This window comes from Nicotiana attenuata, unplaced genomic scaffold (assembly GCF_001879085.1).
Source record: "Nicotiana attenuata strain UT unplaced genomic scaffold, NIATTr2, whole genome shotgun sequence".
Classification (NCBI taxonomy): Eukaryota; Viridiplantae; Streptophyta; class Magnoliopsida; order Solanales; family Solanaceae; genus Nicotiana; species Nicotiana attenuata.
In genome coordinates, this window is record NW_017671617.1 from 198,285 (window position 1) to 216,954 (window position 18,670).

Genomic DNA, 18,670 nt, shown 5'->3' on the forward strand with positions numbered 1-18,670 from the left:
TTTTTTTTTCTTGGGCGAGCTTCTTGAGTTTATAAGGGTTTGGAATAAGTTTTTCCCGATTTACACTTTGGTCCCAAAAGTTCCAGGCAGCTGCACAGTTCACCGCGGCCGCGGCAAAACGCGGCGCGACCGCGGTGAGAGCCTATCATTCTGCCTCGCTTCATTAGCTTACCGTGGTCCAGCCGCGGTCGACCACGGTCGCAGTGGCTCAATCCCAGTCCTCTTTTTTTGCTTCTTTCCGCTCGGGTGCTTCTTGATTGGCCTTTTTTTCCACATTATTGACTCCAAGACACTCCATAGTTCTTCCTAACTTGGATTAATCCCTGCGAAGCAAAAGAACACCAATTATCATTTAGCCTTTCAAACAACAATAAAGCATGGTACACTTAGGGTGTAAATATCGTCTATATAGCCTATTATCAAGCAACAAAATATTTTTTTTGTATGCATATGTATTATATTACGGTTTATGTAAACCTATTTCCTTTTTGGACCTTTTAAAAAAGAATGACCCCTTTCTAAATTTTGAAGCAATTTAGCTTAAACATTCAATTCTACCTTTAATGAGAAGCTTTTATAACCATACAAATACTTTGGATCCTTTTTGATTCCTTAAGGATAACAAATTCAAAAATCTTCATGTTTTTCTTAAACTCCGTGCCCAGTCAAACAGGTTCATATAAATTGTACTATATTTTAGGTACTTTTTTGACTAACAAATACAATTAGTTTTGACCAAATTTGTAAAGAAAAAGCTCCCCCTGCCCCTTGGTTGTTGTGGCTCCAAGATCGCAGGGCCTCTACTGGTGATGATATAAATACAAACACCTAGTGGTGGGTAAGTAACAGAGAAAGAGGGTCCCCTATGGTGAGGGTGGTTGGGGTCTTATTTTGCAATACCACCTCAGATTAGTACCAATATGTTGGTCTCATACTTGTCCTCTTCATTCATGGCAAGCTTACAAAAATATGTACAACAACAAAAATAACTCCGCTGACCACCACAAGTTATTTTCTTCAATGACTAGTCCTAGAATCTCCTTCTCTAATGACTTCATCGATTTATCTCAACAACAACATCATCAACATATTATGAAGAATGATACAACGTCCTACTACAGAGATGCTCCTGTTTCCTCTGACTTTGAATTCTCCGTCGCTAATCATTCTATGATTACTGGTGCTGACGAGCTTTTCTCTAAGGGTAGGCTTTTGCCTTTCAAAGAGAAGAAGACGACTACTACTACTACTACTACTTCTACTTCTACTACTACTCTAAGAGATGAGCTCCTTAATAATGACGAAGATGATTTTACTTTGAGGATACCCAAAAGTAGTAGTAGTTCTACTAGGTGGAAAGGTCTACTTGGCCTGAAAAAATCTCATATTGGGTCCAAGAAAAATGAAGAGAAGAGGTCTGACGAGCTAGTTCACAACAATTCCCGGGTAGGTACATTTATATATATATATATAGAGAGAGATATTTTTAGTCTAGTAAAATCAAGACTTTGATATGAGTGTTCTTTTCTGCAGGAAGCATACAATGGTTCTGGTACTGGATCCAGTTGTAGAGACATGGAGTTTCGTTTTAATTGATATTGTCTGCAGTGGACATAACAAAGATTTTAACAAGGTATTTGGGATGAAAAGGCTTCTGTTTTTTTTGGGAGAATCATACAGATTCTGATTTATATTAATTACAAGCCTTGGATTCGTTTGTCCTATGGTGTTCTTTCGTTTCAATCAACTGTTAAATATGTACTGGTAGTAGAATTTGGGGGGTTTTAGAAAATTGGCAAATGAGATTGTTGAATCATAATTTTCATCTCAAAATTTCCAGATGAAATGACAGCTATAGTGCATTGCGGCTCTATAAATGATTGATGATTGAGAAGGCGACCCCCAGGCCACTGCCCCTTTTCCATCGCAGTGAATTCTTGTTGACATGCTATTTAGTACTTAGTGCATACAAACTATACTAGTACTATTGTTCCTAAATGCTAATACTAGTATAGTACATGACAAATTATTTCTAATTTCCTTGTTTTTTCCCCCAACCATATTGTTATTAGTAGTAATAAAAAATAGACAAGGAAGTCAAGCAGTCAAAATGACAGAGGGGGAACAGCTGGAAGGGAAGAAGCACAAAACTCCAAATTAAATTTCACTTTTACCAATCTGAATCTGACTAAGAAATTGATAAATGTGCAATTGAATTTTATTACAGTGAAATAATGCCATAGCGTGGGAGCTGCCGGTCAAAACGTACTTAGCTACTCTTTTCCTCACAAGTCATTTTGCAAAGAAGCTTCCTCTTTTCTACTTATCTTTTTCCCCAGCCCCCACCCATTTTGTTACTTTTGCTATAGTTGATACCCTCTTACTAAATTCATTTTTATATTTTATACAAATTGTGATGTCCTATTTATTAAACCCCACGACCGATTATACAATTATGATATGAAAAGAAAAGTTATTTTACAAGTGAAGTTTCTAAATTCAACAAAAAATAAAAGAATATGTGTGAGAACTTACCACATAGTAGATATGGATTTAAGTCCCATTGTCCTTTCGTTTTCCCTTTCACAATGTTTCTATGCAATAAATGATTTTTCAAAAGAAAAGTTCAAAAATTCAGCAAACAAAAGCATATATAGTGCCAGCAAAAATTAGCGATAATCCTTGATTATCCTAATTAACTATTTTGCTAAGTATTACCAATCACCATATATAGTTGTTGTATTAATATTTGCTTGTCTCTTCTTATTTTTAAAATATCAAATCAATTGGATGGTGGCATGGTGCTAATGTGCTATACGAGCCACCAGTCAATGAATGAATATATTTAGGCCAAGTACCAGAATTGGCAGTCTCTATGACTGTATATGAATTTGGCCATAGTTGGCGAGTTGCCCATTTCATAACTTTTTGGAAGATATATTTGGATTAATATTAGATTTTTTCTTTTTCAAAGTTCTGATTGGGGCATTTGCATCTATACCCGTTTTTTGTGCCACATTTTAACTTGTGCCCGCTTTGCAAAAAAAATTGCAAGCGTACCCGCTTTTTCACATAACTTCAGCCCACGGGGCTGAAGTTTTTCTTTTGTACTGGAAAACTTCAGCTGAAGTTTTTGTCTTTGTAACCGGAATAAGTTTTCCAGTTATAAAATAAAAACTTAAGCTCTAGAGCTTAAGTTTTCCAGTTATAAAATAAAAACTTAAGCAGTTTTCCAGCTTAAGTTTTCCAGTTATAAAATAAAAACTTAAGCTCTAGAGCTTAAGTTTTCCAGTTATAAAATAAAAACTTAAGCTCTAGAGCTGAAGTTTTTCTTTTGTACTGGAAAACTTCAGCTCTAGAGCTGAATTTTTTTTCTTTGTAACCGGAAAACTTCAGCTCTACAGCAGAAGTTTGCCAGTTATAAAATAAAAACTTCAGCTCTAGAGCTGAAGTTTCTATGTTGTAACTAGGAAACTTCAGCTCTAGAGCTGAAGTTTCTATGTTGTAACTAGGAAACTTCAGCTCTAGAGCTGAAGTTTTTGTCTTTGTTTCTTGTACTGTTTCTTGTACATTCATCAAAGGAATTACATGGAAATATCTAGCAATTTTTGGCGGATAGTCTTGAAATATCATGTTTAAGTAGCTACATATTATTTCCCGTTAAAATTTGTTAGAATGGTCAATGAAAATCTGACGATTACATATCGTGCAAAGCTAAATCCAGAAAATCTATCTTCTTCAGTTACCGCAAAGCATGAAACTAGCAAGTTCTAATCTCATATTCTATTTGTAAAGGCTTATCTCAAACACTAACTACAGTGAAGAGCAAGAACTGTGGTATTGAAGAAGAAGAAGAAGAAGAAGAAGAAGAAGAAGAAGAAGAAGAAGAGGAGAAGGGGAGGGGAAAGGGAAGCTGAAGTTTTTTAAAAAGTGGGTACGGGTGCAAATAGAAAGACAAAGCGGCTACAGGTTAAAAGGGGGCGCCCAAATAGGGCGCCCCGTGCAATTTTTACGTTCTGATTGCTTATGTTTATGAATTTGCCTTTTAATCATAAGAAAAAACTCGAGCCATTTTGGTAACCGCCGGAATAGAATTAAACGAAGGATAAAATTGCTTTGTTTCACATAGAGCCGTCAAAATGGGTTTAGCCCGTGAGGCCAGCCCAACCCAGCCCGCTATTTGGGTAGGGTTGGGCTAGAATTTTTTGAGCCAATTTAAAACTGAGGCTTATAAGCACAACCCAAGTCAGCCCGCTGGCCCTTGAGGCTTGACCGAGGCTGGGCATGGGATGGCCCGTGGGCAAAAAAATAATAAAATTAATTAACTATTAAATATTTAATATTTAAAAACGTAAAAACTAGAAAAACTATTAATTATAATCCTCATTCCCCAGCCCTAGATTGCTCATTTACCATTCCATATCATCTAGAATTTAGATTTTTGACATGCATGTAATATGACAAAATTAGTTTTTCTTTTGCTTAATTAATAACGAACTCGAAAAGTTTTAGTTGGCCAATAATAATTATTTTTCAAAAAAAATATTACTTTAATTGGCCAAATGATCAATTTGGATTACTTTAATATACCATTAATATTTAAACCGCTCTTTAGTATAGAAAAAGATTAATTTTAAATACACAAAAAAAATTGACCACTAACAAATTTCAGTAATTTTAAATATTTTATGGACTATAATATGAAATCATCAAATGATATTAACTCTAAATTAAAAAACCTCAGCATTTAAACTTATTGAAGCAATCCCCGAATCTAAGGAAAATGAAAGAAAATATTAATGTAACATTAAAAAAAGAAGAGTTAGAGATATAGAGAAGTTGCATTTCAATTACGAGATTCCTCGTCAAATATCAAGTTTTTTTTATGCTCTAAGCAAACACAAGTTATTTACATGATTAATCGACTATGTCACGAAAAAATATTTAAGGATTTAAAGAAATTCTTTTTTCTTAAAAAACAATTGAAGGGCTGGCCCGCCCTAGCTCGCGGCCCTCCTAGGACTGGGTTGGGCTGGCCATTTTAAGGCCCGTTCATGTGGTGGGCCGACCTGTCCTAGCCTGCCAAATTTAAAAACCCGCTAGACTTGGCTCGGCCCGGCCCATTTGACAGCTCTAGTTTCACATAGTCAAAGGGCACTTTTGACCTTTCACCTGAGTAAACCTTCTATGTTCCAATCAAACCTCTTCTCTTTTTGACCTAAAATCATCAACATTAACGTTTTTAATGAATTTTCTTGGATATCTCAGGTACAGTTCAAAGTGACGATATTTGATAATACTATGTTTGTCTAGTCCATTTTAAACAACGTTGACGATTTTTGCACATACATTGAAAAATCACTTTAATTAATAGTATTAATAAAAAAAACTTGTTTGACTAAATTACCATTTATTCTTCTCAAAATGAATAATAACTGTTGAAAAACTTGTCTACATCACATATTTAAAAAGAAAATTTAACGCTTTCTTAGTTTTAGACTAAATTTGTTTGTCTAAAACAAGATATAAAATTATAGCGGAGGTAGTATTAAACAATCCTTTGGAAATTTTTGTTTTACTCCAATGATCAAACAAAACTGAAACAGTGATCATAGAGTCTTGAAATGCTGGTACACGGGTCCTTGGAAAATCTTAGCTAGGTCTTGAGGCTTACATAGTACTTCAACACAATAAAAGCAGAGTTTAGCAGTCAAAAGTACAATAAACATGAGCTTGATATGTAGAGTTACTAATGACATTCTCCATTTGCTGCATACTGCATAAAATAAAGTAGAAACATAGAGAACACTACCATGGGGCATTAACTTCTCCTTGGAACATAAGCTCATAGCTCTCAGCTTTTGATTTCAGAGCCTCAACATCAGCACCATATTTTTCAGAAGTTTTTTTCAGTTCCACAAGTTTTGTTTCAAGATTCCTTATCTCATCTTCAGCTCGAGACCACTCGTTTTTAGCTTCCCAGTACCTCTTGGTGTCTGAAGCACCTTCTGAATCAAATGCAAGACTCACCAACCAGCGCAGACGAGTCCTCAGAAATCCAACATTCATGCCCAGAAGTTCAAAAGATTTCAATGACTTCTCCCATATATCAAATTCCGTTCGCTGGGTGGTGAGCTTGCAAGCTCTTATCGCATCGGCAATGTTGACGACTTCAAAAATCACACCAGCAACCAACTTACAATGGAGGCCTTGTAGAAGACGATCATGAAGAAAAGCGCTTTTATTGCAGCATAACTCGTAGTACTTCCTTCTTATATCTTCAGGAAGTTCAGAGTCTATGCATACTCCATTCACCAAAATGTGGAACTCCTCAAGGCTCTTAATGTCTCTAAAATTAACAGCAAGTCCAGAGGACCTTGAGCCTTCTAAAATTTCTGAAGCAACCTCATCGCTATCATTTCCCGACTGTGCCTCCAGTGCCAGAAGTTGTTTACTCAGATCTGCCTTTCGTCTCCTCCTATGCACAACAGTTAAGGGAAGAGACTTCTTTTGACGCTTCTTTAAGTTATGAGCAGAAGCTCCCTCTGACATGTCACAAGTTGGAATAAAGTTGCTTGGAAGGACCACTAATGACCGCAAAATATACTATGTTTCACAGAATATGACCGGTATAAAATTTACTTACGGACCTGCATCACTTTGCTTGGGAGGTGCATCCAAATTTAGAAGGCTAAGAGCGCCATCCACCTCCTTTAGATCATTCGCTCTTATGACGTATACCTATGAATTCAGAAACAAAGTTTAGATTAAGATTGCTGCTAAAGATCTGTGAATTTGAAGTTAGAAAAACCTATTCTTCAATTTCCACATTTCTGCTTCACTTCATGGGGACAATTCATACTGAGATGTCGTACAATATCTGATAGTAGGCCTATGATGAAAACCATCATCACTTGCAATGGATTTTATCATGCTGTTAGCTGGATAAGAATTCATATCAATTCATAGAGCAGTTTTTAATAGCCCTAATTCAATCAGAAGTTGACTCTCAAGCCTGTAAAATTGGTAAACATCAAGTGTTGCTACAGAAATAACGTATTTGTGATTCTCTATGCCCCTAATAAACAGCCGTCGCACAAAGTCAATAATCATCCCCACCTTCAATTGTTTAGGCTGTGTCACTGTGGCATACAAATGATATTGTCTGCCATAATTATGTTTATCCACTACGATATACATTTCCCACCTTCTCCATTCTTTGCAGTAAAAGGAATTGCGACATACATTTTCCATCTTGTCCATTCTTTGCAGTAAAAGCATGCACTCAATGACAAGACTAATTGGTATCCTCTTATTTTCGGTACCTTAAAATGAATCCACAATATTTCATGGAATGTTTCCTCGAGTAAGACTAGCAAGTGCATACCGGCCCTCAATTTTAGGTACCATGTGACCCAATAGTTAAGTTGAAAACATGTAAATTCATACTAATAGTATCGCTCATATATATATATATTCCTCCCAACAGATACCTTGATAGATGCTTGGCCTGTAAACAGAAGCTCCTTCAAGGATTAAGCTTGCTTGCTCCAATGTTTTTCCTTAGAATCTAATGTTGATCAATTTTTAAAAGAATTAAACACACGTTGACATATAACTACACAAGCTAAGTTAAGGTCACAACAATCTCCTGAATGGTGTGAAATATAATATACAGCTAAAATTCCATCTCTATCGACAGTTGAGTCAATTATTTTATGAAAAGAACTCTTCCTACATGAGGAATCAAGGTATAACTGCTTATATCATCATTAGATGCATCTTATACTAGCGTAGAACAAGTTAGATTACTTAACGTTACTTGGTTGACATCAATGGTGATGCCGTGCCAGTTTGAAGGCTGTTAATTTCAGTTCTAGGACTTAGCCGACTGTTATAAATCCAGTTGTTCAACTGCTAAAGCGAAGGCATATGGGGCTTAACGTAATGTTGATAAGACAGTGTCCAGAGACTATTTATGAGACCTTAGCAGAACAACACTGCGAACCAAGCAAGAAGTGTACCACAGCAAATAGTATACTCTATCTGGATCCACGATAGACTAAAGAGAAATGAACCCTTTACCGGGGACAAGCTCTTCACAGATACCTACAAACCTTACAACGATGATAGTTCTCTTTGCAAACCTATAACAGATTAACATGCCTGCTCTCCATGATTGGACTTGAATAGTTCAGCACCGGCTGAAATTGTTTTTACTGCAATTCACACTCCTGTTGCAAAATTCTAATAGACGTGTCATATGTGGATAAGTTGGTTTTACATGGTGCCGTCATTCTTATACGCCAGGAAATGGGAAAAAGAAAATCAATCCCGCTTATCAGTAACCACAGTTATCTGCTGCACTTTGTACTGGTAGATGGACTAGTAGGGAATGGCATATAACCGATGCATAAAGGTTAGTTCAAACATGCAAAAAGATGTTTATAAAAAGAAACTTGGAGTGTCACCTTGAATCTAGTAGGCGCAACTAGTTGGAAGACTAAAACATCTCCCTCAACCAACTTGTGAGCAGTGCAATACTTTCTCCATCCCGCACTAAGTCCGGTCTTTTCAGCAATATATTTTATCTCAAATTCTTCGCCGGTCTCGCTTTCAAGAATAACTGGGGTGTCTTTTCTTGGTAGATGATTCTTGCAGAATGGCACCGGAAGTCCCTATTGTATGGATGGTAGTAAACAAAGTTACAGGGTTAAGTAAATATTTCCTTAACTAAATCCAAAGCTAAGTTGTTTAGACAAAACTCACCATCCAAAAACAACTACCAACATGTGATCTAACTAATAATTTCATGAAGCTGGGATATTCATTCCCTATACTTGACAGGAACTCCTCTGCTCGAATGATGATTGGTGATTTCATTTGGGTAGCACTACCAGACCCATCAGCTGTAGCCCTCTCTTGTTTGGTGCTTAATGAAAATACAAAAAAACTGTCACTCTCAAGTATCAAAGGTTGGCAATTGTGTAAGAATATTCAAAGAATATGTTGTACAAAAACACTCACATAATTGACTTGCCCTCAGCATCAGCTACTGCCTGCTCAAGAATAAGCGGAACAGCAATACAGCTGTTAATATCATTTATTGGTACATATAAACAGTGATGGAACGTGACTAGAACCAGACAATGTAGGAAATTTTGTAAGATCACAACTATTTTCTGAATCTAAAATTGGCATAACAACAGAGATCTCCTGAAATACTATCTTAATATTGAATGCAACAGGAAGGAAAATGATACCCAGTAAAAGGGATTGCTACCAAGTGAGCTACGTATTTGGCATCACGGAGTGGGAATGAGAATGCAGTTTGCACTATATAAATCTCAAATTTTGTAATTTATTTTGTTATTCAGAATAATAACAGAAAAACTGAAAGCTCATTTCCTCCCGTTATAGTATTAGCCAATGGGAGTAATCTGAAGCCACTCAAAAAATACAAATTTTTTATGAGTTCGAATCAACTTTAAGTCAACCCCAATCAGCTCCATTCATGATGTACTCAGCTGTCACAACTAGTTTCATCATCACTCCTACTTTAGAAACTCTACATCATATAACATTCCCACCCTATTTAAACTGATCAAATACCTAATAAGAACCAGTTCAGATTCAGATTTAAGCATACAAAAAACCTGAAAGGACTAATTAAAGAAATCTATAACAGAAATAGGTCTTTTCAACAGGGAAATGTTGTGGTTGCTTAAGTAACTTGACAGCCGGCTTAGGCTAGAGACAATCCCGGTTTCATATTACACCAGCCTGATTGCTAAAATTGTCCCGTCACAGGTCCATGCAAGTTGCAATTGAAGAGATCCTAATTGTCAAGGAGGGTCGAGCAGTTAGAGAGACTTGGAGTTGCAAATTACTGTAGCAATTAGTTGAAGCTTTACCAGCAAACAAGAGGGAATAAATGTAAGGTTATAACCAGGCTAAGAGTATAACAACAAATTTGACCAAATATCAAGTGATCCATAGTTGATTTAAGAGAAGGGTGTCTCACATTGTTGGATTGAGAAGCAGAAGGTTGTTTCTTGATTGCCCTCTTCCTCCTGAAGGGAATTGGTGAAATCTGATCAATTATCTCCTTGGGCTTCCTCCTTCTTTTACCCTGAACAACCAGATCCAACAATCAATTCAGTAAATCAAGAGAGGCAAAAAGCAAAACAAAACTTGTACGTACAAATTAGAGCAAAAAGAAATACCAGCAAGGAAGATGAGAGAGTTTGGGCAGATGGGGTTACAGAGTTAATAGGGTTGGAGGCATCAACAAGAATCAAATTGTTGTCTTTGCTTGAGTTGGGTATTGCAGAATCAGGCTCAGGTTCAGGTTCAGGTTCAGGGAGTTGAGTTCCTAGTGGTTCCTCATCAAAAACTTCCTTCTTGGGCGTATCTGGATAGGAAATACGATGTTCTTGAGTTGGGGGTTCACTTCGATGAACTACTTTTATCTTCATAATTGGAATAAGGATTGTACTAGCAGATCCTATTCCTACCACTCCTGGCTGGAAAACTAGTAGAGAGAAAAAGAGAGAGGGGTGTTTTAGCTTAGGTGTTGGGTCGAGGGTATATTAGATGGCCGTTTCGTTTGGTTGAACGGTTAAAGAAACATCCACAAACACAATTACAGATGCATTTTGTGGTTTGATCTTTCCTGCAACAATGGGATTAGTCATTAGTGGGCACTGATTTACTGTTGGAGTATCTAGTCTAGTTATGGTTATTAACGATGATTCTTAGCCACCTGGTTTACACGTGTGTGCTAACACTCCTTGGATTTCCTGACACTGGAGAAAGAGTTGGTGCCAGTCTAGTAAAACACGGAATAGACTTGGGACTAAAGAAGACCATTCGTTGACAATAGGCATATAAGGAACAAGCAAAATTCATACTACCTATTCGAATTAGTCGACTTCATACATCATAATTTACTACTTGTTAATTAGAGGATGGTATTCAACATTCACCTATTAACGAGCGGCGGCCCATGTATAACCAGTATTTAGTCAAGATGTTGCAATTTGAGTCAAGTACTAGTAGGTTAAATACTTATTCGTATCCAGGCTAGATCCAGTGCTCAGGACCCTTTTCAAGTATCTCTAAACAGCACTGAAATTAAAGAAGCTTCTCGAGTTAGTTTTTGCACCTTCATCTTATGTTATCTTTTGCTCCTGTTTGAAGTAAGCCATCAAACTAGGAGATTACCAAAAGTACAGATTACTTCTGTAAACTTCCTTATCGTTTTAATTCCATACGCATAATTTCAGTATCCAATTTTCTTGCGAGTACAACTCCGCTTTCCAAAGAAAAATTATATCAAGTGAATTCACAATCATCAAGTGCAATTCGAAAATATCAAAAAAGAAAGAGGACTTACTCGTCACAATGTCAAGCAAGAGTGCTACCTGGCTTGGTCTCTAATCTCTTTTGATCAGGTGCACTTAAACCACATACTAAAACAGGTATGACTTTTTCCTCTTTTATTTATGGTAAAAGACTATAATAACTATGCTTGACTTATATATAAAGCAAATTGATGGGGTTCACTAATCACTTAGGCCAATTTTTTAGCTCTTTGGAAAATGTATGAAAGAACTATAGACAACTATATATATTGTGATAACTATATACATGCAATTCAGTAGATTAGGGACCAAATTGATGGGGTTCACTAATACACACACATATATATATATGTGTGTATAGTTTTTTCCCCCCATGGCAGGAACATGAAGCGAAGATTAAAACAACCAATTAAAAGATAGAAAAGCGTTGAATTAGAAAAAAGGGGAAGAGTTTGATTAAAATTGATCAGCAGCTTGTTAATTATATTCTTATGCTTATAAATATAAATTTTCAATTGAAAGACTATTTTATTGATTGAGGTTTGGTGATAACTAAGACAAAAACAAATCATTCTTGGACTAGGAACATGTATTAGAGGTTAGTGGTTATGTTTTTTATGTTGTTGCCAGAGGGGAAGAGAATTGGTTAAGGAAAATGAATTGAAAGGTTTATGGAACAATTAGCTAAAACATGACGGTGTCTTCACTTGAGTCAAAATTAATCGCCTGCTAGCGTTGACTATCCCCAGTCGGAGGACGGCAACTTTTCTGTTTTGTGCTTCACACGTAACCCACCACATGCCTCCTTTGCTTCTTATCTTATCACTATTCACTACTATTATTTTCATTTCATAATCTTTTGTAATAAAAGCACATGCAATTACAAGGAAAAAAAAAATACATTGCCCATATATATCTTCAACAAATCTAGTATGTAAGGCTTATTTTGCCCCAAAAAGAAAATTTGTTTTAACCCCCATTTCTCTTCTAGTCATATTACACAGAAAAATAAGTAGTATTTGTAACATTTTTCTTTTTAATTCTTTTTTTTTTTTTGAGATACGAGCAGGCGGTGAATGTGTGAGGGAATTTTGTTATGCTAAACTTTTTATAGTGTGCTTTCGAAAATCCGAATTATTGAAATCGATAGATTTTGAATACCAGATAATCAAATAAAAAGAAACAAATCATGAAACTGCAACTTCAATTTATAGTATAGTAGCAGTTTATTGGTAATATCTAAAATTAGAAATTCGGCTTAATTTTTTTGTGGATTTCTTGCAGTCTAAGTTGTACTAATATCTTAGTCATTTGAAAATAGGTAGCAGAACTTCAGGTATATTAATTATTATGAGAAGAAATCAAGTAGTAGAAGCTATTCCTTTTGAAGCATAAACAATATTTCAACTTGTTCGCCTCAGTTTCTAGAAGACAAAAATATATATTTTTTATTGGTGTTTCCAGGATTTTCAAAATAAGTTGGCTGACTTTAATTTATGAAAGAAATAGGCAAGCAAGAAAAGTCCTGCAAAATTATGTTCCAATGACTAAGCAAAATTAGCACCCTCCTTACGTCATGGAGCAAGGCAATAACTCTTAAAGAGTCTTGGTTTCAAGCTAATCATACTTTGTCTCTTGTCTTTTTTTCTCTCATCCCAAGTTTAATTTCAACAAAATTGTCCTTCTTAGTTCATAAAACTAGACATGTCCAACAACGTGGACAATTGGGTCAATGCCGTCTATGTGGTTTTTGCGTTTTGCTCTGCTTTACTTTTGGGTGCTCTTAAAAGTTAGTACCCTTAAATATCTGAATTTGTGATTATTCGCTCTGATATTCTGTGTCATTCTTGCTTCTCAATTCCAAAATTTTGATGATGCAGGTGTGTTAGTGGGTCCAATTGCTGGCCTTATACTTATCATAGGAAATGTTGGAGTAATCCTATGTCTCTTCCCAGCACATGTTTTCTGGACAGTTTACACCCTTTTCAAGTAAATTAAATGCTTTTCTTAGGCCATTCAATTATGTTGTCCAAAGTTGAATTCTGTTTTTTTTTTTTTTTTATGATTATAACATGCATTTCTTAATTCGTTCTTAAACAGGACTAATAGATTTGATGCGCCACTTAAAGTTGTTTTCTTGTTTGCTTTGCCTGCGTTATTTGGAATATGGTTGGTTTTAAGCATAGCTGGTACTCTTCTTGTGGGAGTTGGATATGGCTTCTTTGCTCCCTGGGTTTCTGCTTTTGAAGCTTTTAGACATGACGACGAATTTAACAAGTTTATTCATTGCATTGTGGTAAGAATCCCTTCTTGTTTGGTACTGCAGTTTAGTTAGTATTATAGTAATGTCTTTTTGTTTTTGTTTTTTATTTGGTCAACTTTTAGGATGGAACATGGGGAACCATAAAAGGTAGCTGCATTGCCGTCCGAGATTGTGCAGATATGTGTTATCATTCTTATCCAATGTATTTGAAAGAGCTGCGTGATTCGCCTTCTTCTCTTCACCTTCAACCTTTTAGGTTTGTTTCTAATTTTTCTTTCTATATATAAACTTTCAGAGAAAAAAGAAATAGGGGAGAATCATATGTCTCATTGTTGTACACGGTATCATGCTCATTTTCTATTTTGAGGAAAAAGTCAATAAACTACCCTTCACTCAGAAAATAAATGTGGTTGACTTTCCCCCGTGCCCAGGGGCGGAGGGAGAGCATTAACTACGGGTTCAACGAATCCGGTAACTTTTCCTTAAACTCAGTGTTTGTATTAGAAAATTCATAAAATACATATAAATATTTAATTGCAAACCCCATTAGCTAAGACGAGTTATGGGTTCGGTGATGAATTCAGAACTCATAAACTTCAAATTCTAGCTCGGCCTCTGTGCCCTCAATAATCACATTAAGATATTTTCGACACTAGCAATAGTATACTGAGGAAGAAAAGAAAAAGAGTAGCAATCAAGAAAAATAAGATGGAAAAAAGGTAATGCTAAGTGTAGAAACTAGAAAATGATAAGAAAAAGTCTGAAGAACTAATCAGTGAAGATGAGAAGAAATTTTTTTGGATGAATTCTAGGAAGTTTTATAAGTATTAAGTAGCAGACATTACCCAAAAATAAGGTAGATGAAGCCATTCAAAAAGAGATTAAATTATGTGTACGAACATCGTACAATATTTTTACACCATAAAGTTAAGATGACCTACAACAACAGTTAACCATCTATAGTATTCCTAGTTGGGTAACTTATGTCGTATAATAACCTGCTTCAAAAGGTTAAAATACACTAATAGCCAGCGGATAGTTGAATTGAATGGTGGATGTCCAGGGAATTGATTACCAGTATTTCACAATTCCCACATTATATAGTAATATGCTTAATCTTCTATTGCAGATTCATCCATGTACCAGGATGTATCATGGTTGGTATACTAGGTCTGATTGTGGAAATTCCTCTTTACACTGCTATAGCCGTAGTCAAGAGCCCATTTATGTTGTTCAAGGGATGGTACCGACTCATACATGATCTGATCAGTCGCGAAGGTCCATTTCTTGAAACTGCTTGCATTCCTATTGCTGGATTGACTATCCTTCTGTGGCCTCTTGTTGTCATTGGAAGTGTTGTAATGGCTATCTTCTCTAGCTTTTTCATTGGATTATATGGTGCTGTTATTGTCTATCAGGTAATTATTTATCTCTTTGCCTCATTACTTTCTCAATTCTGCTATTTTAGTGTGACAGTCGGATTTATTATAAGTAAAACTATCTGAATTCAGGAAAGGTCCTTCCAAAGAGGTGTTGCTTTTGTGATTGCAATGGTGGCAGAGTTTGACGAGTATACAAACGATTGGCTTTATCTTCGAGAAGGGTCCATTCTTCCAAAGTAATTACTCAAGTTCTTCATTTTTACTCTGTGCTGTTTTCTTATCTAAGTTACTGATCAGCTTAATCTTTGCCAGGCCTCGTTATCGAAACAAGAAGTCATCCAACTCGTCCGAGTACTCTGTGAAACGAAATGGTTCAGTACAAGGCAGATTAAACTCTATATTTGCTGAAGCACCTGCAATGCTTGTGCCGAGCCTAACCTCATCTAGATCAGTCAGGGAGGCAATACAAGAAGTGAAAATGGTGCAGGTATGCTTTTCTTTCTGCATTGTTTTACAGGTTTTTTTAGTAAAAAGTACACCGGAAGAAAAGGCTAAATTAGCAAGAATGCTGACAAACATGTGAAATGATCTACTCGAGTAAACATCCCTATGACCCTATAACTACGTTGAGAATATAATTAAGTAAAGAAAGGGGCCAGTGAGATGGTCACACAATTCAAATTATATTTCATATACTGAATCCTATTTCTTGTCTAGGAAACTATGAATTTGGGTAATTGGCATCTCACAAAAAATGTAACAGGTGTGGCAGAACATGATAAGATCATGTGAATTAAGGGGCAAGGAATTATTGGACGCGAAAGTGATAACTCCCAGCGACCTAGATGATTGGTTGAAGGCGAAACACGGACTTGATGTTGCAGTCGTGAATGTTGGTTTACCATGTTATACATTTCTACAGATCATCTTCTATTCCATTAAAGCTGGATCGTACGGGTTGTTCCTTCTCGAGGATCTTGAGATCACTCACCTGAACAGACCTCAAGACAGATTATTGGACTGGTTTTTCCAACCAGTTATGGTCCTAAAGGAACAAATTAGAGTCCTAAGTCTAGAAGAAGGTGAAATGAGGTTTTTAGAGAAAGTTGTACTTTTCGAAAGCAATTCTGAACGCTTTAAGGCCTGGGAAAATGGAAGCTTGGCGCCTCAAGATTCTCTTAGAGCTGCTCAAATTGAAGGCATAAGCCGAAGGTAAGCCTCTTGTTTAAATTTTCATTAACATTTGAAGGGTTGAAACAAGATTTATTCTTGTTGGTTTTGGCAGGATGGTGGGAATGGTTAGAAGTGTTTCTAAGTTTCCTACTTATAGAAGGAAATTCAGACAAGTAGTGAAAACATTGATCATGTATTCCAATCCTAAGGAAGGTTCTGTAACGAAGAACAGTTCCACGCGATCCATTCCTCATTCTGTAACCAAGAACAGTTCCACCAAATCAGGGTCCACGAGATCAAATGGTTCCCTGGAAATTGTTTGAAGACAATTTAATTTCACCGGATCAAGTGTAAGTTGGATTAGTTCTTTAAGTCCCATTGAATTGAAATTTGAAAGTGAGTAGAGTTGATATTCATACTTGGAAGACTTGACAAAGTAGGCTAAAATTTGAAATCCAAGCTCAAGTCTCTGGCTAGGAGTAGGGACATCTTCTGTAGGTTGAAGATATCTTGACAGAGATAGCCAACAACATCAAGAAAGGTTTAAGGCCATCCAGTCTTATTCGAGACAGGAAGATGTAGAGGGACGTTTGAGAGATCATATTTGTCACAGGAGGACAAGTTATTGACAAAGTTGTTTATAGAAGAATTACTTCCTTCTTTTTTCGATTTCAGTTATTTTTCCCTATTTGTAAAGACATGGGTTTTGAGTGAGTTTTAGAGATGGTGTATATTCTTTTATTCATGAATTGCTAGATATGCTGTAGACTGGATAAAATTGGTGTCAAAATGGTCTAGTTTCCCTTGTAAATGCAGTTCAATTTCTCCTTCCTCTGTTACATTGGGGGAAACAAAAGTGATTTAATTATTAGTCTCAAGACAAATGAAAAACTTTGATTAGAAAGTAAAACCAAAGCTGGTGTTAGAACTAAGGATACAGTTTAGGAAGGTTATTAGCAAATGTTCCTTCATGGAGCAAATTAAAGGACTTTTACTCCATAGGAATAAATCTCTTTTGTTAGTGTAGGTCAAATACAACAACAACAACAATAACAACTACCCAGTAAAATCCCATCAGGTGGGGTCTGGGGAGGGTAATGTGTACGCAGACCTTGCCCCTACCCGATAGGGCAGAGAGGCTGTTTCCGATAGACCCTGGGCTCAGAAAAACGGAAATAAAAAAAAAAAAACAAGAAAAGACAACTCATTAGTAACTCCAGTATAAACCGTAATAGTAACGAAAGCATAACAACCAAAAGATGAAAGACATGCAATAACAGTAACCAGTATCTAAGGCCCAGGGCTAAGATAAACAGCAAGTACAGAGTGTATTCAGCATAAACTGCAAGCTATCTAAGATCAACCCTAATCCAACCCCGCCTCACCCCCGGAATGAAGTAAGGAAAGTTCTACTACCCCCTAACCTACAACCCTAATGCTTGACCTCCAGACCTTCCTATCAAGGGTCATGTCCTCGGAAATCCGCAGTCGTACCATGTCCTGCCTGATCACCTCCCCCCCAATACCTCTTAGGCCTCCCTCTACCTCTTCTCGTACCCACCACGGCCAACCGCTCACACCTCCTTACCGGCGCATCTAGGCTTCTCCTCTGCACGTGCCCAAACCATCTGAGCCTTGCTTTCCGCATCTTGTCATCCACAGGGGCCACACCCACCTTCTTCCGAATATTTTCATTCCTAATCTTGTCTATCCTAATGTGCCCGCACATCCACGTCAGCATCCTCATAATCTTGTAGGTCAAATGTATTCTAGAAATAAAAGGCTTGTCAAGATTGAAGACTCCAGAGCTAGACTTACACATAATTTTCTTCTACCATTATATTATATTCACGCTTTGTTCAATTTAATTAATCTGCAACCTTCTTCTGTCATTAAATTATACTCCGTATGTTTCACAGCTATTCAAATTAAGGCTCTTTTAGCATTGTCTAATCCATTATTTTGCTGCACTAATATGACTCTCAAAGCTAATTAGCTCTACTTCTATACCAATTAAGAAATCCAAGCTAATTAACAACGGTAATTTGCAGGGGCAAAAGAAGTACCCAATAACTTTTAAGTGATTCAACGAGTCCGAAACTTTTTTGATGCTTTTTTGGACAAAAACCACATTTTTAATGCTAAAAAAAAAAGTTACACAAATAGGCACTTCGCAGTACTATACTGCGAATTGACTTAACGGAAATTTAGCCGTTAAGCTAATTCGCAGTAGAGTACTGCGAATTAGTTAAAAAATTATTGATTCGCAGTATTCTACTGCGTATCATAAAATTTTTTATTTAGCTAATTCGCAGTACTATACTGCGAATTAGGTATTTTTTTTTATTAATTTGGCCCCCACCAATAATTAACTGACATAACAATAATTCAAACATATAAAACGTAGTATTGTACTGCGAAGTACTTAAAAAAAATTCTGACCTTGCCTTATTTAAAGGCGTTTTAGTTTATTGAAATTACTATTC

At 36.3% G+C, this 18,670-nt stretch overlaps 3 protein-coding genes across 5 annotated transcripts; 2 read left to right on the plus strand and 1 right to left on the minus strand.

Moving 5' to 3' along the window:
- The first annotated feature begins 827 nt into the window (after positions 1-827).
- LOC109209328 lies at positions 828-3,867 on the plus strand. 3 transcript variants are annotated; one of them, XM_019372590.1, is made up of 3 exons: positions 828-1,446; positions 1,534-1,633; positions 3,796-3,867. In XM_019372590.1, the coding sequence occupies exons 1-2, from the start codon at positions 970-972 to the stop codon at positions 1,594-1,596; spliced, it is 540 nt and encodes a 179-aa protein (XP_019228135.1). In that variant the 5' UTR covers positions 828-969; the 3' UTR covers positions 1,597-1,633; positions 3,796-3,867. The 3 variants fall into 3 exon arrangements, with proteins under 3 accessions (XP_019228135.1, XP_019228134.1, XP_019228133.1); XM_019372589.1 differs by lacking the exon at positions 3,796-3,867 and adding an exon at positions 1,841-1,929; XM_019372588.1 differs by lacking the exon at positions 3,796-3,867 and having other exon boundaries at positions 1,534-1,929.
- A 1,689-nt stretch (positions 3,868-5,556) lies between these two features.
- On the minus strand, positions 5,557-10,847 carry LOC109209324 (B3 domain-containing protein Os01g0234100-like). Its single transcript, XM_019372583.1, has 7 exons — positions 10,227-10,847; positions 10,025-10,132; positions 9,028-9,059; positions 8,770-8,932; positions 8,472-8,678; positions 6,651-6,741; positions 5,557-6,545 (listed from the first exon to the last, which is right to left on the minus strand). The coding sequence occupies exons 1-7, from the start codon at positions 10,476-10,478 to the stop codon at positions 5,809-5,811; spliced, it is 1,590 nt and encodes a 529-aa protein (XP_019228128.1). The 5' UTR covers positions 10,479-10,847; the 3' UTR covers positions 5,557-5,808.
- Positions 10,848-12,902: 2,055 nt separating this feature from the next.
- Positions 12,903-17,062, plus strand: LOC109209325 (uncharacterized membrane protein At3g27390). The gene is made up of 9 exons (XM_019372584.1): positions 12,903-13,155; positions 13,247-13,355; positions 13,467-13,662; positions 13,752-13,885; positions 14,759-15,047; positions 15,141-15,247; positions 15,324-15,498; positions 15,775-16,223; positions 16,297-17,062. Exons 1-9 carry the CDS (start codon positions 13,071-13,073, stop codon positions 16,505-16,507), a joined length of 1,755 nt encoding a protein of 584 aa, XP_019228129.1. The 5' UTR covers positions 12,903-13,070; the 3' UTR covers positions 16,508-17,062.
- The last annotated feature ends 1,608 nt before the right edge of the window (positions 17,063-18,670 follow it).

What these genes read in the sequence shown, in the direction of transcription:
- LOC109209328 (XM_019372590.1), top strand. Translation starts at nt 970, where the DNA reads ATGTACAACAACAAAAATAACTCCGCTGACCACCACAAGTTATTTTCT. An exon ending in TAGTTCACAACAATTCCCGG is followed by an intron (nt 1,447 to 1,533) that starts GTAGGTACATTT and finishes TCTTTTCTGCAG; the next exon opens with GAAGCATACAATGGTTCTGG.
- LOC109209324 (XM_019372583.1), bottom strand. Translation starts at nt 10,478, where the DNA reads ATGAAGATAAAAGTAGTTCATCGAAGTGAACCCCCAACTCAAGAACAT. An exon ending in GCTGAGGGCAAGTCAATTAT is followed by an intron (nt 8,933 to 9,027) that starts GTGAGTGTTTTT and finishes ATTTTCATTAAG; the next exon opens with CACCAAACAAGAGAGGGCTA. An exon ending in TCCCAAGCAAAGTGATGCAG is followed by an intron (nt 6,546 to 6,650) that starts GTCCGTAAGTAA and finishes GTGACATGTCAG; the next exon opens with AGGGAGCTTCTGCTCATAAC.
- LOC109209325 (XM_019372584.1), top strand. Translation starts at nt 13,071, where the DNA reads ATGTCCAACAACGTGGACAATTGGGTCAATGCCGTCTATGTGGTTTTT. An exon ending in AGTTTATTCATTGCATTGTG is followed by an intron (nt 13,663 to 13,751) that starts GTAAGAATCCCT and finishes GTCAACTTTTAG; the next exon opens with GATGGAACATGGGGAACCAT. An exon ending in CTTCACCTTCAACCTTTTAG is followed by an intron (nt 13,886 to 14,758) that starts GTTTGTTTCTAA and finishes CTTCTATTGCAG; the next exon opens with ATTCATCCATGTACCAGGAT.